The sequence below is a fragment of the Elaeis guineensis genome, chromosome 6 (genome assembly GCF_000442705.2).
Source record: "Elaeis guineensis isolate ETL-2024a chromosome 6, EG11, whole genome shotgun sequence".
NCBI lineage: Eukaryota > Viridiplantae > Streptophyta > Magnoliopsida > Arecales > Arecaceae > Elaeis > Elaeis guineensis.
In genome coordinates this window covers 87,580,392-87,596,423 of record NC_025998.2, presented here as the reverse complement: position 1 = coordinate 87,596,423, position 16,032 = coordinate 87,580,392, and the positions used below count along the sequence as shown (strand labels likewise).

At 36.8% G+C, this 16,032-nt stretch overlaps 1 protein-coding gene across 5 annotated transcripts in view; it reads right to left on the bottom strand.

Annotated features, from left to right (window-relative positions):
* Positions 1-16,032, bottom strand: part of LOC105034975 (glutamate dehydrogenase 1, mitochondrial) — a 68,087-nt gene that overhangs the window by 12,197 nt on the left and 39,858 nt on the right. For all 5 annotated transcript variants that reach the window (XR_012142146.1, XR_830269.4, XM_073259555.1 and 2 more), the window contains exons 3-8: positions 15,441-15,662; positions 15,242-15,316; positions 14,869-14,985; positions 13,739-13,989; positions 13,381-13,456; positions 13,215-13,301 (exon numbers count right to left, since the gene is read on the bottom strand). Coding sequence is in view for 3 of the 5 variants with exons in the window: in XM_073259555.1 (XP_073115656.1) it covers positions 13,215-13,301; positions 13,381-13,456; positions 13,739-13,989; positions 14,869-14,985; positions 15,242-15,316; positions 15,441-15,662 (828 nt within the window). In the remaining 2 variants the exon portion in view is untranslated. The remainder of the gene's footprint in view (positions 1-13,214; positions 13,302-13,380; positions 13,457-13,738; positions 13,990-14,868; positions 14,986-15,241; positions 15,317-15,440; positions 15,663-16,032) is intronic.

Sequence of the window (16,032 nt, the reverse complement as noted above, 5' to 3'; positions counted from 1 at the left end):
AAATTTTATATTCATTCAAGTGTGATGTGTCTTTAAATCATCCATGGAATTAATACTTTCGATACATATTCTCAAAGTGTTAAGAATTAGAGGCATGTATAATTAATTCCTAAATACTTTCAATCATAGTATCATCATGAGGATGGTGATCGATCTGGATAGATCGGCATATAGATCGCTTCCTTTGGGATGAATAAGTTTCTGATCTACAGTGTAGAGACACTGAGCAACGAGTGCGGATAGTTATTAGAGAACAACTAGTACTGAGTGTGACCATACGAAAGATCACTTGGATTTTTAATGAATCGTCAGTGACCATCTCGATGCTGCAATTGTGTGAAAGGTCTTTTGACCAACGATGGCACGATTGCTCGTAGTGAGACTATTGGAGTTTGACTGACACATAAACATGACCTCATTGAGATCTTATAGTAGATGTTGGTGACAGTTGATCTACTATAGGAGCAAAGTACGCATCTAAAAGGAATCTATCGATCTTGATAGAGAGGAGTAGTCCTATGAGATTTAAGAGGCTAATCCAAGAGTCTGTGGACACAACAGTATGATTAATGGAAATGAATTTTCATAAGAATCATAATTAGACTTGAGCTAATCGAATCTATCATACGACTGATGATAAGGTTTGATGATTTATCCATGACCTGCCATCTAGTAGGGACTCACGATAGAGGAACTGAATCACATATAAACTATACCTTGAAATTCTATTTTGGTTCTAATAGATTACCACTACATACTGCTAGGTGTCACTAGTGGATTGTGAGAGATCACTGGAGTTGTTCGGATCGACAATCTTTGATGAGTCAGAGTGGAATAGAATTGAACCACTGAAAAGAGTTTCAATGATACTATGACAGAGATCATAATATATCTCACTACCAGATAAAATTGAACCTACGGAGTCACACAACAAAAAGATTAGATCTGGAATAAACAATTGGGCTTATGAAGTCTCAATTGGATTTAGAAAAATCCTATTAGATCCAAGATAACCTTGCTAGTAAATGATTGAACCCAATTTTTTCTTTATATTTGAATTATTTATTTGATAAGATTAATTCAAACTAATTACCTCTTAACAATCTAAATGAATTAGATTCATTGGACTCCAATTGTTGGATGTCTAGAGTTTTGAATCATATGTATTAAGGGTTCAAACCCTTAATCAAATTCCTTAATTGTTTGCATGGGGCACCATTTGATTTGATCAAATTGAGCGTGCCCACTTGATTGAGGGTGTGAAGGACCAGCTAGGGGGCATCCCATATCCCTATGTGGTGTGTGAGAGAGTGGGTTAATGGGCACCAAGTGTTAACGCCTCATGAATCTCCTAAAAGGGGTCAAAAATCTAAAGCTATAAGGATTCCTAATGCAAGTAGGACTTGTATTAAGAGCCTATTTGATTTTGAATAGGATTCAAATATTTTATCTATTTAAAGGACCCTTTCCTAAGGGTCTTAGCATTTGATTTTCAGCAGCTCCCATGCCTCCCATAAGGTCCCCACGCCACCCTCTCTTCTCCCTTCTAGTTCCAATGCCCAAGGTGGTTGGGCATCCTCCATCTCCATGCCCAAAAGGAGTTTGGGCGTCTTTCTTGGTGGCTGATTTCTAGAGTTTGATTGCTGCTAAATCAAGTGAAGGAGATTAAGAAAAAAAAAAGAAGAAAAAGATCAAAAAAAAGATTAAAGAGTTGATCGCGATCCAGACTTCGTTTAAATTTGCAAGGTGATCATTCCTAGAGAAAAATAATCAACACCATAAAGAATTGTTCTAGACTGATTCTGAGTGGATATCCATAGAGGTCGGACACTTACGCAGCTAAGGAAGAGCCTACCTTCTTTTAGATCTAGATTCAAAAAAATTGCGAAATAGGTATGTGAATCGATCATATTTAATTTCAGCATAAAATTCAACATGTGTTCGATTTCAGTATATGAAGTAAATCTTTGTGTTCTTCATTTTATGCATGCATAATTTAGATTAAAAGATATTTTAATCTTCTATTCCGCTGCGTTGTTTAGAAAAAAAATTTTTGAAACGCACATGCATGCCCTTACATCGAAATTTTCAATAATGGTATCAGAGCCACAGGTTTGATATGCATGAAATTGACGTACATATTTTTGAAAAGAGTTTCAAAATCTAATTTTACTTGATATATGAGATGTATAGATGTTTAATTTGAATCTAAAATTTATTTTAGATTTAATTTTCAGTTCATATATTTGATATGTGAAGGCATGCATAGATCTAAAATTTATTCTAGATCGATTTTTAGTTCATATATATGTGATATATAGATGCAACTGATTTGTTGAAAAGTGTTGGAATGACAAATTGTAAGCCTACCAAGACTCTACTGAATACAAATGAGAAGCTATGTTCAAATGATGGAGCTGAAAAGGTTGATGAGAAGTATTTTAGAAGTATTATTGGAGATCTCATGTATCTCACTCATACAATACCATACATTGTTGTTATTGTCAGTCTCTCATTTCTAGATTTATGCATAGTCTAAACAAACATCATTTGGGTGCAGCCTGTTGGGATTTCATGATTTCATGCATGCAAAATTTTCCAAAGATATACGCAGTGAAAATTTAAAAATTCAGATTAAAACTATTTTAATCTAAGCATGCATAAGATCAAATCTTAAAATCACACAACAGGATCTACATATGTGAGATAGAATTTAGATACAAAAATCAAATAAAAAAAAATATAGAAGATCTTATCTTCGTACCTTCACGCGGGTCGATCTACACCGCGAATCGATGATCGTGGATATCTTCAGAAGGTCTCTTAAAGCCGCACAAGCATCCGATCTCTACGGGTATCCATATGAAACTTTGATCTGATCAGAAGCTTCTTGATCTCACCGGGGTGCTAGCTTCCTTGCAGAGATCGTATTTTGATGGTTGAAGATGACTCTTTTTTTCTCTCAAGACTTTCTTAAAGAAGAAGAAGAAGAAAATATGAAAAAGATCTCTATGCTAGAGATCATGAGAATGAATGTCCAACTCTTGGACAACTATGGAGGAGAAGACAAGTCCAACTCTTAGACATCTAGGGAGAAAGAAAAAACATGTCCAACTCTGGGACAAAGAGGAAGAAAGGAAGAGACCTTAACAACCAACCTTTGGTTGTAAGAAAGAAGGGATGAACCCCTAACTACCTTAGCACCCCACCCTTTTCTCCTTTTTGTGCGCCACACCCTTTCATGCCATCCCTTCTCTTTTTCTCTTCTTTACACGCCACAACAACCTCCAAAATCAGTGTTAGATCTGATAAGAGGCGCCCGCTATTTATCCCTAACAATTAGGGTTAGGTTAGGAGGGAGTTAGGTTGTTAAAGTCCTCAAAAGAGAAGGATTTCTCCCTTACCGCCCCATCCTTCCTCTTTTGCGCCCACATCACTCATGGAAAAATGACTTAGGGCATGATTTATTTCACGCAAAAATAAGGGGGTGTAGGGTATCATGGGTGTCTCCTCATGAGGCTTCTATAAGTGGAATTGGGAGAGAGAGTCCTAGTCAATTGAGACTTCTCTTTTGGCTGATTAAAACCAAATCAAACTCCAACCAATCCTAATCTAATTAGAAATTGATTAGACCCAAGGAGATTAAAATCCTAGTCAAACTAAGAATCCAAACTCTCTTGATTAAATCTTAATCTAATTAGGAATTAAATAGCATCTAAATCCTAAGCAAATTAAGAATTGATCTCCTTTGTAATTGAATTATCTTATAATCCAATTAGGCCTGATCAAATCAAACCCAAGGCAAGCCAAATTGAATCCCATTCAATTAAACTTGATCCAAACCCTATTACTCAATCAAATTAAGCCAATTAGCAATCCAATTGCTAATTAATCCTCCTATAACTCACTAACTCTTAGTGGGTTATTTAATTGCAACTTTTGCATTTGATTAATCATCAATCATATTGATAATTAAATCCTATTGTAATTCATAGTCGCAATTCAACCATCTAATCAATCAAAAGTCTCTTTTGTGTGTGAACTCAGAAGTTTTATTCTGTCCAGTAGTGAAACATATTGTGATCCCTATTACAATATCATTGAAAATCCTTTCAATATATTGGAACTATTCCAACTCTGCCCATTAAGGATCATCGATTCTCAAGATGATGCTCGTGGATCTCACAATCTATCAGTGATACCTAGCAGTATGTAGTAGCAATCCAGTAGAATAAAAAGTGATGAACCACTAAGTACAGTTATCGTATAATTCAGTCTTCTATCGTGAGTCCCGACCAGATGGCAGGTCATGAATAAATCGTCAAACCTCAACATTGGTCATATGATAGATTCAATTAGCTTGAGTCCGTCTGTGATTCTTATGAAAATTTTTTTCATCAATCACACTGCTATGGCCATAAACTTTAAAGACTCAGCTTCTCAAATTCTATAGGACTACTCTCCTCTGTTAGAGTCAATAAAATCCATCTAGATACGTATCCTACTCATACAGTGGACAACTATCATCAATATCCACTATATGGACTCATTGAGACCATATTTATGTATAGTCAAACTCCAGCAGCTTTACTGTGAGAAGCTGTCGCACCGCAGGTCAAAGGACCAGTCACACTACTGCAGCATTGAGAAAGTCACTAACGAATGAGCAGACATCTATGTGACTTCTCATGTTGGTCACGCTCAGTGCTAGTTATTCTGTAATAACCACCTACACACTCGCTCTAGTATTTCTACACCACAGACTTGAGACTCGTCTGTCCAAAAGAAGCGATCAGTGTATCAATCTGTCCGGATCTATCACCATTCTTGTGATGATCCTATTATCATGAGCAATTTAAAAATTAACCATCAATGACAGATGTCTCAAATTCTTAATTCTTTGAGAATATGTCATTATCTTGTTAATCCCTTGGACGATTCATAGACACATACAACATGAATGGTTATAAAAGTACCCATTAAGTATAAAATCATATCCTAAAAATATAATATGCATTAGCCAAGATTGACTTCTAGGATATACATCTAACAATCTCCCACTTGCACTAAAGCCAATCTACCATATATCAAGCCCCATCTTCTGAAGACAGGCTTCGATTTTCGGCTGGCTAAGTAACTTAACCAGTGGGTCTACCACATCTCATATGGAGTATACTCTCTTCACCTCTATGTATTTCTACTTAAGATAGTCGCGTATACTACGGTTCTATGTGCTTGAATTTATGGTGAGACTTTGGCTCCTTAGCGAGAGCTATAGCGCCGTTATCTTTGCAGTACAGTGTCATGGCATCTGATGGCATAACATCCAATTCTGTAACTAACATTAGAACCAGAATGCATCCTACACATCTAAGCGTACTCAGCTTCCATTGATCAGTTGCTTGGAACCCTTCCAATATACCGAACCAACATTACACAAGAATACACCCTGATGTAGATATTCTGTCATCAACATCCGCATATCCTCCCACTCCTAGCTTTGACCCTTCTCTAAAGATCAGGAACAAATTCTTAGTGATTCTCAAAGTATTTAAAGATATTTTCACAGCAATCCAATGCTTCTAGCCTAGATTTGACTAATATCTGCTCGTGACACTCACAGCAATAACTATATCAGATCAGTATATAGCATGGCATACTCTTATATCCAAGAGGGTAGCAGATCCCTCTTGAGGTTTTCATACTGAATCCTTTTAGCATCTCCTCAATGTACTTTTCTGTGAAAACCCAAACATCCACTTGGATCTATCTCTATAGACCTTTATATTCTCAGAATATAAGATGCTTGTCCTAACTCTTTCATAGAGAATTCTATATACAATCATATTTTAACCGATGTCAGTATGGGATACTCTCAGTCAGGAGGATGTCATCCATGTATAATACGAGGAACGTGACAGCACTCCCACTAATCTTTATGTAAACACATAATTTCTCTTCATTCCTGATCAAATAATTTGATCACATCATCGAAATGAATGTTTCAACTCCGAGATTCTTACAGACTTTGTGATCTCTATCACAGGAAGTGAAATCCATAGGCTACTCCATTCAGATATCTTCTCAAAATATCCAATCAGAAAAGCTATTTCACATCTCTTTTTCGAAATCGATGTCTAACATCGTCTCCTTACTGATTTTAGGATCATCTTTATGTTCCCTATCTCCCATGAGAAATATTTTTCTCTATTTCCTTTGTAAGCATACCTAGGTATCTTTGGAGAGGATAGGAGATCCTACAAAATCTATAAGGTGGAAGCGGTACTACATATACTGGCTTATCATGAATAAGTTCTATAAGTCTTTTAACTCGTTGCTCTTCAGAGATTTTCTTTTCGAGCTTAACTTTCCTCCCACTGCTTCATCTTGGATAAACCATTTTCCAAGAAGGTAGCTTGATGAGTCAGAATCATATTATGATTCTTTAGGAAGAAAAAGTAGTATCCCAAACTCTTTTAGGATATCCTATGATACGAGCTTCATAGACCTAGCCTCTAACATGTCTGCCTGCTGTCTTTGACACGAGCTAAACATCTCCAAATCTTGAGATAATCAAGATTCGATTTCTTACCATGCCATATCCCATACGGTGTGATAGGAACGGAGTTAGAGGGAATCCTGTTCTATAGGCAAATTTCAAAAATAATATCCTTAAAGAAACTAAAGTTATATCAGTGAATTTCATCATAGACCAGACCATATCTTATACAATCCCACTCCTCTTAAATACCTCCATTAAGCTGAGGCGTGCTATGAGGGGTCCACTATGAAACTATGCCATTTTTATGAGATAACCAAAAAATTTCTTACTTTGGTATTGCATTTTCGATCTGATCGAAGTATCTTTAGAAATTTTTTGGTTTGCTTATCTACTTCACATCTGGATTCTTTGAACTTTTCAAAGATTTCAAATTTATATCTCATACATGTATCCGTACCATAACTGATCATCGATAAAGATAATGAAGTAGAGACAATCTCTCTGAAACTGACACATCAAATGGGCCGCACACATATCAAATGTGTATCAGGATAAGTACCTTAGTGGTTTTTTTCTTCTTATCCCATAAGAGTAACTTGATCATTTTTTCTCAAAGAGATGATACATAGACTAGATATGACTCAACAGTCAATGAGCCCAAAAACTCATATTTCTCTAATCTATTAATTATTTCTTCTCCTATATGACTTAGCCTAAGTCCCACATATACTTCAGGTTTATCTCAAATTTAGATCTCTCAGATCCAATGGCATTCACTATTTGCTCAAATAAGTTCATAGATGCATCACCATGCAAATGATAGAGACTATCTCTAAAAACTAAATCCAAACGATAGTTACAGAGATTAGGTGCCCATGGTGATAGCATAACTCTTGCTCTATTGCCATGTTGAAGGGTTACTTCACCTTCCCTCAGCCCTCTACCTTTCCTGAGACCCTATAATGAAGTGCATAAAAAGCATTAGAGTCTAATACTCAACTAGGAGAAGAGGAAACCGTAAGGACAGTTTTGAGCAATTCCGATATGCCTTCACAAGGCATGTCCTTATTTTTTAAGCTCTCCAAGTATATCTCTGAACTTTTCAAAGTTCCTTAGTTACCAACATATCGACAAATTCAGATAATATGCTATCATGGTCATTCATATGGTAGTTTACCATAAATTACCCATACAAACCAAAAAGGGATTGCGGGATCAAATTCACTAGCAATTTCTTGTGCATGATCATGTCGAGCTTTTTAAGCTTCTCAATATCCTTGATCAGTATCAAATAGTGATCATGGACAAACTGCTCATCGCGCATCTTATACACTTTACGACTCTGATCATCTCACAACACTTGTAGATAAGTCAGCATGTACTTGGCAGTGTACATGTTCTCATACAAACGTTGGAGTTCATCTGACATGGACGCCAACATAAAACACCTATCTTTATTGTCATTGTCCATCCACTTATCAAGTATAGCTCGTTGACTTTGGATTGGACGAGCTGGTAACACAAGGATATCTTGGTTGAGAACATGATTTAATTTTCTCAGAACTAAGAACGATTCTTAAATTTCTGAGCCAATCTATGTAATTGGTTTTGGTTAAATGGTTAATATCCAGGTTTGAGCTAGAGGGTTGGAAGTTGACACAATCAACAGCAAAAAGTAAAGATTCTAATTAGATATTTGAACTTGTTTTATAATTTGCTCTAGATGCAGACTCCCACTATTTTCCCAGATCTCTCACACTCTGGGTGGAGAAACGAAAATTCTAACACAACAACTAGATTTTTAGTGGGTGCTGCGGTCCCACCGATGCCGTGTACCTCACCTGACAGATATTGATAACACGTATACCGATGCATGGACAACCCCTTGCCCAGATGCTTCTTTAAGCATGTTGCAATAACTTGATCTCTATATGGGCTCACCTGACAGATATTGACCACACTCCTTAGTTAAGTCCGACCCACCATTCATAAGCAGGTGCAAAGCCATCATTGGATCCCTCACCTGACAGATATTGGACCCAACCCCATCTTTATCCTGAAGCAACTCTTTGCTAATAGAGTGGTTGTGTGTTCTCGATGCAACTAAACCACTGTAACCAGCCGTGAACAATCAACATTGATAGCACGCCCGCACATCTACAATGATAGAAGATCATTGGACTTAATATTTATAGGAAGGTTTAGGTTCAGACCTCATCTAATCAGTCATCACATGGCTGATCTAATTGACATGGACTAAATCAAACCGTCGAGCAATCACGTTCAAGACTCAATCTTTCAAATTGATCAGATCAGTGAAGATCGATGGGAGGCTCCCTCTTGATGGATCAAGGATCCTAATTAAGTAACCATCTCTCAGTTACTTGTCTTAGACACCAATTGATCAATTGGTCCAAATCGGCTAGCTTAGACGAATCAGGCTCGAGCCATAGAGCCGAATTAGATCCTTAGCTTAATCGTTCTACATATGGGTGTCAATCAATTCGATCAACAATGATTGTATGATTTTAAGCTCTATTGATCTAATCCTAATCAACACTTGACTCGGGTTAATCAACTGCTAAATCGATTTAGACCCATTATGATCAAATCAAAAATCCTAAGTGTAATTCAATTACATGACTTAATTTGATCTACTCATGGCCAATCCCTCATGTACAAACATAAATTTTAGATTTTAAATCTAAATTTTCAAATCTAAATTCTTTGCATGAAAAGTTTTGGATCTCGAAATAATTTTCAGATCATACATACAATCATATATCACATATATGAATTAAATTCAGATCATAGAAACTAATTTCAGACCTAAGTATGCTTTGATATATCAAATATACGAATCAAAATAGATCTCGAAACTCTTTTCAGATCTAAACAATAAAACATATATCATATATATGAAGAAAAATCAGATCTTAAATTCTGTTTTAATCAAAAATTTTCAATATCGTTCTAGAACAACCATACAGCATAACAAGTTATACCAAGATAACTTTTTGTCAGAATGACATCAAAAATTTTCAGATCTAAAATTTTTCTCTACAGATTTCAGATCTAAATCCTAATCTCATGCATATGACGTGGCTCTGATACCACTGTTGAAATTTTATGGTTTCATGCATGCAAAATTTTCAAAACATATATGCAGCAAAAATTTAAAAATTTATATTAAAACTATTTTAATCTAAGCATACATAAGATCAAATCTTAAAATCACACAACAGGATCTACATATATGAGAGAGAATTCAGATACAGAAATCAAATAAAAAAATTATAGAAGATCTTATCTTCATATCTTCGCGTGGGTCAATCTACACCGCGAACCGATGATCGTAGATGTCTTCAGAAGGTCTCTTGAAGCCGCACAAATGTCCGACCTCTACGGATATCCACACGAGGCTTCAATCTGATTAAAAACTTCTTGATCCCACTGGGGTGCTCGCTCCTTTGCAGAGATCGCATCTTGATGGTTGAAAATGACTCTTCTTTTCTCTCAAAACTTTCTTAGAGAAGAAAAAAAAATAGGAGGAGAAAGATCTCTACACTAGAGATCATGAGAATGAATGTCCAACTCTTGGACATCTATGAAGGAGAAGACAAGTCCAATCTTGGACATCTAGGGAGAAAGAAAAAACATGTCCAACTCTTGGACAAAGAGAGAGAGAGAGGAAGAGACCTTAACAACCAATCTTTGGTTGTAAGAAAGAAAGAATGAAGCCCTAACTACCTTAGTGCCCCACCCTTTTCTCCTTTTTGTGCGCCACACCCTTTCACGCCGTCCCCTCTCTTTTTCTTTTCTTTACACACCACAACAACCTCCAAAATTATCCCTAACAATTAGGGTTAGGTTAGGAGGGAGTTAGATTGTTAAAGTCCTTAAAAGAGAAAGACTTCTCCCTTGCCGCCGCATCCTTCCTCTTTTGCTCCCACATCACTCACGGAGAAACGACTTGGGGCATGATTTATTTCACGCAAAAACAAGGGGGCGTAGGGTATCATAGGCAGCTCCTCATGGGGCTTCCATAAGTGGCATTGGGAGAGAGAGAGAGTCCTAGTCAATTGAGACTATTCTTTATGTAGCTGATTTAAATCAAATCAAACTCCAATCAATCCAAATCCAAATAGAAATTGATCAGACCCAAGAAGATTAAAATTTTAGTCAAACTAGGAACCCAAACTCTCTTGATTAAATCCTAATCTAATTAGGAATTAAATAGCACCTAAATCCTAAGCAAATTAGGAATTGATCTTCCTTGCAATTGGATTATCTCATAATCCAATTAGACTTGATCAAATCAAATCCAAGGCAAGCCAAATTGAATCCCATTCAATTAAACTTGATCCAAGTCACATTGCTCAATCAAATTAAGCCAATTAGCAATCCAATTGTTAATTAATCCTCCTATAACTCACTAACTCTTAGTGAGTTATTTAATTGTAACTTTTGCATTTGATTAATCGTCAATCATATTGATGATTAAATCCTGTTGCGATTCATAATCCTAATTCAACCATCTGATCAGTCAAAAATCTCTTTTGTGTGTGATCCCATAGGTTCTATTATATCTAGTAGTGAGACATATTGTGATTCTTATCATAATATCATTAAAACTCCTTTCAATGGATTAGAATCATTCTAACTCTGTCTATCAAGGATCATTGATCATCAAGATGATGCTCGTGAGTCTCACAATCCACCAGTGACACCTAGTAGTATGTAGTGACAATCCAGTAGAATAAAGATGATGAACCTCTAGATGCAGTTATCGTGTGATTCAGTTCCTTTATCGTGAGTTCCGACCAGATGGCAGGTCATGGATAAATCATCAAATCTCAACATCGGTCATATGATAGATTCAATTAGCTCGAGTCCGTCTGTGATTCTCATAAAAATTCTTTTCCATCAACACACTGCTATGGCTATAGACTTTAAGGACTCAACCTCTCAAATCCCATAGGACTACTCTCCTCTGCTAGGATCGATAGATTTCATCTAGATGCGCACCCTGCTCCTACAGTAGATCAATTATCGCCAACATCTACTACATGGACTCATTAAGAGCATGTTTATATGTAGCCAAACTCCAACAGCCTCACTGTGAGCAGCTGTCGCACCGCAGGTCAAAGAACCAGTAATACTACTACAGCATCAAGAAAGTCACTAACGAGTGAGCAGACATCCATGTGACTTTTCGTGTTGGTCACGCTCAGTGCTAGTTATTCTCTAACAACTACCTGCACTCTCACTCCAGTATCTCTATATTGCAGACTCGAGACTCGTCTGCTTAAAGGAAGCAATCTGTACACCGGTCTGTCCGGATCTATCACCATCCCCGTGATGATCCCATGATCAAGAGCAATTTAGAAATTTACCATCAATGACAAATGCCTCAAATTCTCAACTCTTTGAGAAAGTGTCAATCATCTTGTTAATTCCTTGGACAATTCATGGACGTATAGAATATGAATGGTTATAAAACTATCCATTAAATACAAAATCATATCCTAGAAATATAATATGCGTCAACCAAGATTGCCTTCTAGGGTATACATCTAACACAGCCAAGAGAATTCTTGGATATGTACAAGGAACTTCCAATCTTGGCATAAAATATTTAAGAAATAAACCAAATAATCTTGTTGCTTTTATTGATAGTGATTGGGCTGCTTGTATAGATGATAGAAAAAGCACAATAGGATATGTTCTTAGCCTTGGTTTAGAAGCCATTTCTTTGTCCTCAAAGAAGCAACAGAGTACAGACCTTTCAAGTATAGAAGTTGAGTATACAACTGCTACATCTACAGCTTGTCATGTTGTTTGGCTAAGAAGAATCTTGGAAGATTTGAAGCAAGTGCTAAGTGAACCAACTATGATCTATTGTGACAACCAATCCACAATTGCAATTTCAAAAACCCAGTCCAGCAAGGAAGAACAAAACATATTGAAACAAGCACCATTTCATTCAAAAGCTAGTCACCAAAGGAGTTGCGGAGCCATAGTAAATCAACATTGACAATCAACCAATAGATATTCTTACAAAAGCTTTACCTGAAGCCAAATTAAAGAAACTTCGATCCATGATGGGAGCTGAAGCCCTCCGTGAATTAAAGGGAGGAATTTTGGGAGAGTAATTCAAATGGGCTAACAGATGCATGTTTGTAATCATGGGATTTGGTTGTTCTAGATTTCTCGTTAGTTGACAGAGTCTTTAAGTGCTGCTGATATGGGTCAATGAATTCTGTTAGCAAATTTAGGAAGTAGCTGCCACATGTGACTAATTTCCAGGAGGTGCATATTTATTTTAATACTTCTTAATGGTTTGTTAAGCAGTAGTATGCTTTACAGATTAAAAAAATTCTGTCAACAAAGTTCATTCCTTTCATATTTGCTGTGTGCATTTTTCTTCTTGACACAGATTCCAGTTTTACTTTAACAGAGCCTTGATGCCAACAAAAGTTAATATAATGCATGCATGGGTAGATTCTTCTTTTTCTTTTTCTTCTTTTTTTTTTTTTTTTGAGGTAAATGTCTGGGTGGATTCATGGTATAACCAGTTCCATGATTCTCATCAACCCAGTCAAAAGTTGAAACCGAATTGTTGATTGTGACAGGATATTACACTGCCTGACTGGTGTCAGTGAAGCACAGCAGATTGTGGAGAATGGCATAGAAAAAACATAGTACTAACCTGAACCCACTCAAAATAACTAACTGTAACACCACCTGAGTTTGCAAATATGTCTGGCAGAATAAGAACACCTTTCTTCGATAAGATCTGAATGAAAGAAGCAAAAGAGTTCTGCCTTACATCTTGGACCAACATAACATATTCGAACTTAAAAATAAACATTCACCTCATCAGCCTCTGGGTCAGTTGGGTGATTTGCTGCCTCAATAATGAATTTGGCCCTTATGTCATTTGCATTTTCCCTGTGACAATGGCATAAAAAAATTGAGTTATATGATAAAGCTCCTTTGTCAGTCAATGGCTTATGTGCTAAATTAGAGGAAGAATCAGCATCTATCATAGCAGTATAAGGCAGTTTTTGAGTGGAGAATTCATATACTCCTACCAAATGAGAGAACAATTTGATTGATTGTTCTGGAAATTGGCATATTTCAAAAGTTTAAGCACTAAGCAGCCCAGTCTGTCCTGCCATTAATTTGTGATCGTTCCTTAAAAGGACAAAGGCATCCTACAAGGAAACAAACCTTTTGATTACACCACCAAGTGCAGCTGGAACAAGAACATCACAGTCCTCAGTTAGCAACAACTTTGGATCAAGAGCATCTCCACCACTGAAACCTTTGACCCCACGGTTCTCCATGGAGTGTTCAACGAGTTTTGGAATGTCAAGACCATTGCAGTTCTTGACTGCTCCTGTGACATCACTGACTGCAATAACTTTTCCACCAGCTTCACTAATGAGTTGAGCTGCCCAAGAACCCACATTACCAAAACCCTGAAATCTTGAAAGAAGTTATTGCATAAATATTCCATGAAAAAGAAATGTTGAGATAATAGTATGGGCCAAGGTTTTCCATACTATACCGAACTAGAAAGTACACACCAAACCATATGGTACACCCACCGAACCATACCGTATGGGGCTACCGTGCTATACTAGTTTAGTATTGGTATGCAGTATGAAGGGCATACTGACACTCAGTACGTTGAACCAGCGTCGAAGCGACACAATAATAAATTGGCAGCCATATGAGGAGCGGTACCAAGACAGTGGACCTTGGTATGGTCAATGTCATCAAAAACTCTTTGTTGTGTGTGTATGTGTCTCTGTGTCTTGCCCCTATATGCTGACAGCTTAATCTCATTCAGGCCCTAGCCCATTTGTTGCAAGAGTGCCAGTTCCCATGTTGGTGGCTTCAAGTAGCTCAGTAAATATGTCCCAGAAGCAGAAATGACTCACCCTAGGATTATAGATGGTTGAAGAGAAAAGATTAACTCTGCGTATGGACAACAAATTGGTTATCATCTGTTTAAAAGTCTCTCTTTTCATATCATATTCAAAATTCTACATGAACTCTTCTGCACTTCTGGTAATCATTTCTCATGTTGCATATTCAATTTTACTGCTTACCAATACAATCAAATTCTTTGGAGTGTGTGATCTTGCAAGGCTTACCTTTGGAAGTGATCAAAAGTGTCTAATTTCTGGAAAATGGTGAACATGATTTCTGTCTGCAATAGCTTATTAATTTTCCTAGCATTACCGTCAAGATGATTGTGATGGGCTCTTTTAATTCTTTGGGTGTGTGCATGCTAGTGGTTAAGACCTTTTTATGGCAGATAGAACTAACTAGGTAGCTTAGAGTTTGTTCACCTGTATTACAAACCGCTGGTCTGAAGTGCTTTTCCCATACTCTGCAAGCAGGGCCTCTGTTGCAAATAGGACTCCTCTTCCAGTTGCTGCATCTCTACCAAGAGATCCACCAAGATCCTTAAAGGTGAAAAATAAAGAACAAGAAAGAAGCAAACTAGTCAAACTATTTGAGAACCCAGAATTATACACTAAGGCTACTATCCAGATATAAATTTGCATCCAGGATTACTGTATCTCTAGGAAATAGAACAACTTATCCACTGTTATTATTGCCAAAAATGGCAATAGAGTATAACATAATTGCAATGTAAAAATGTTATAGTGGACAAGTTTCACATAACGCAGTTAAAATTGCATATTACATTGTACTTACAACAGGTTTTCCAGTCACAACTGCAGGTGAATAGCCATGAAACTTCGAGTACTCATCAAGTATCCATGCCATAGTCTGTTACGAATCTTAGAAAGCACTAGATTAGACTGCTGATAAATGCGATATCTGAAAATATAAACTTGTAGTAAACATATACAGAAAGACTCCCCAACAAAAAAAGGGCAAAAAAAAAAAACACCTGTGAGTTAGTCCCCATATCAGGAGCTGGAACATCAGTGTGGATGCCAATACAATCATGTAACTTTTGTGTGAACACCCTGGTAAGTCTCTCAAGCTCAGAAATACTTAGTTCTCCTGGGCTGCATCCTATGCCACCTTTTGCTCCACCATACGGAATATTCGCTACCGCTGTCTTCCAAGTCATTAATTGAGCCAACGCATTGACTTCATCTGGATCAACCTGCATCATCCACAGATATAAGCATGAGAACTATTTGAGAGGCTTTTAGATGTATTAAATCTTTACAAGACCTCTGCCCTTTTGCACTTATTTTGGATAGAAAAACAACAAAATGTCAGAAACATGACCCTCTTTTTTCTAAAATAATTAAGCCTAGCATGTATTTTCAGTAATCTGCTCTATATCTACCTTCAATAATAAAATGGTATATAGGTCAAGGCACATAATGTTACAGTTATCTTTGCTTGTCACATGCCAGAAAAAATTTCCTTAAAAGTTTAAGCAGATTTTCATGTCTGGTAGGATGAACACAATATGGGGATCAATGATTCAAATCCCATGGGATAGGACCATCCTCATTTTCCCATAG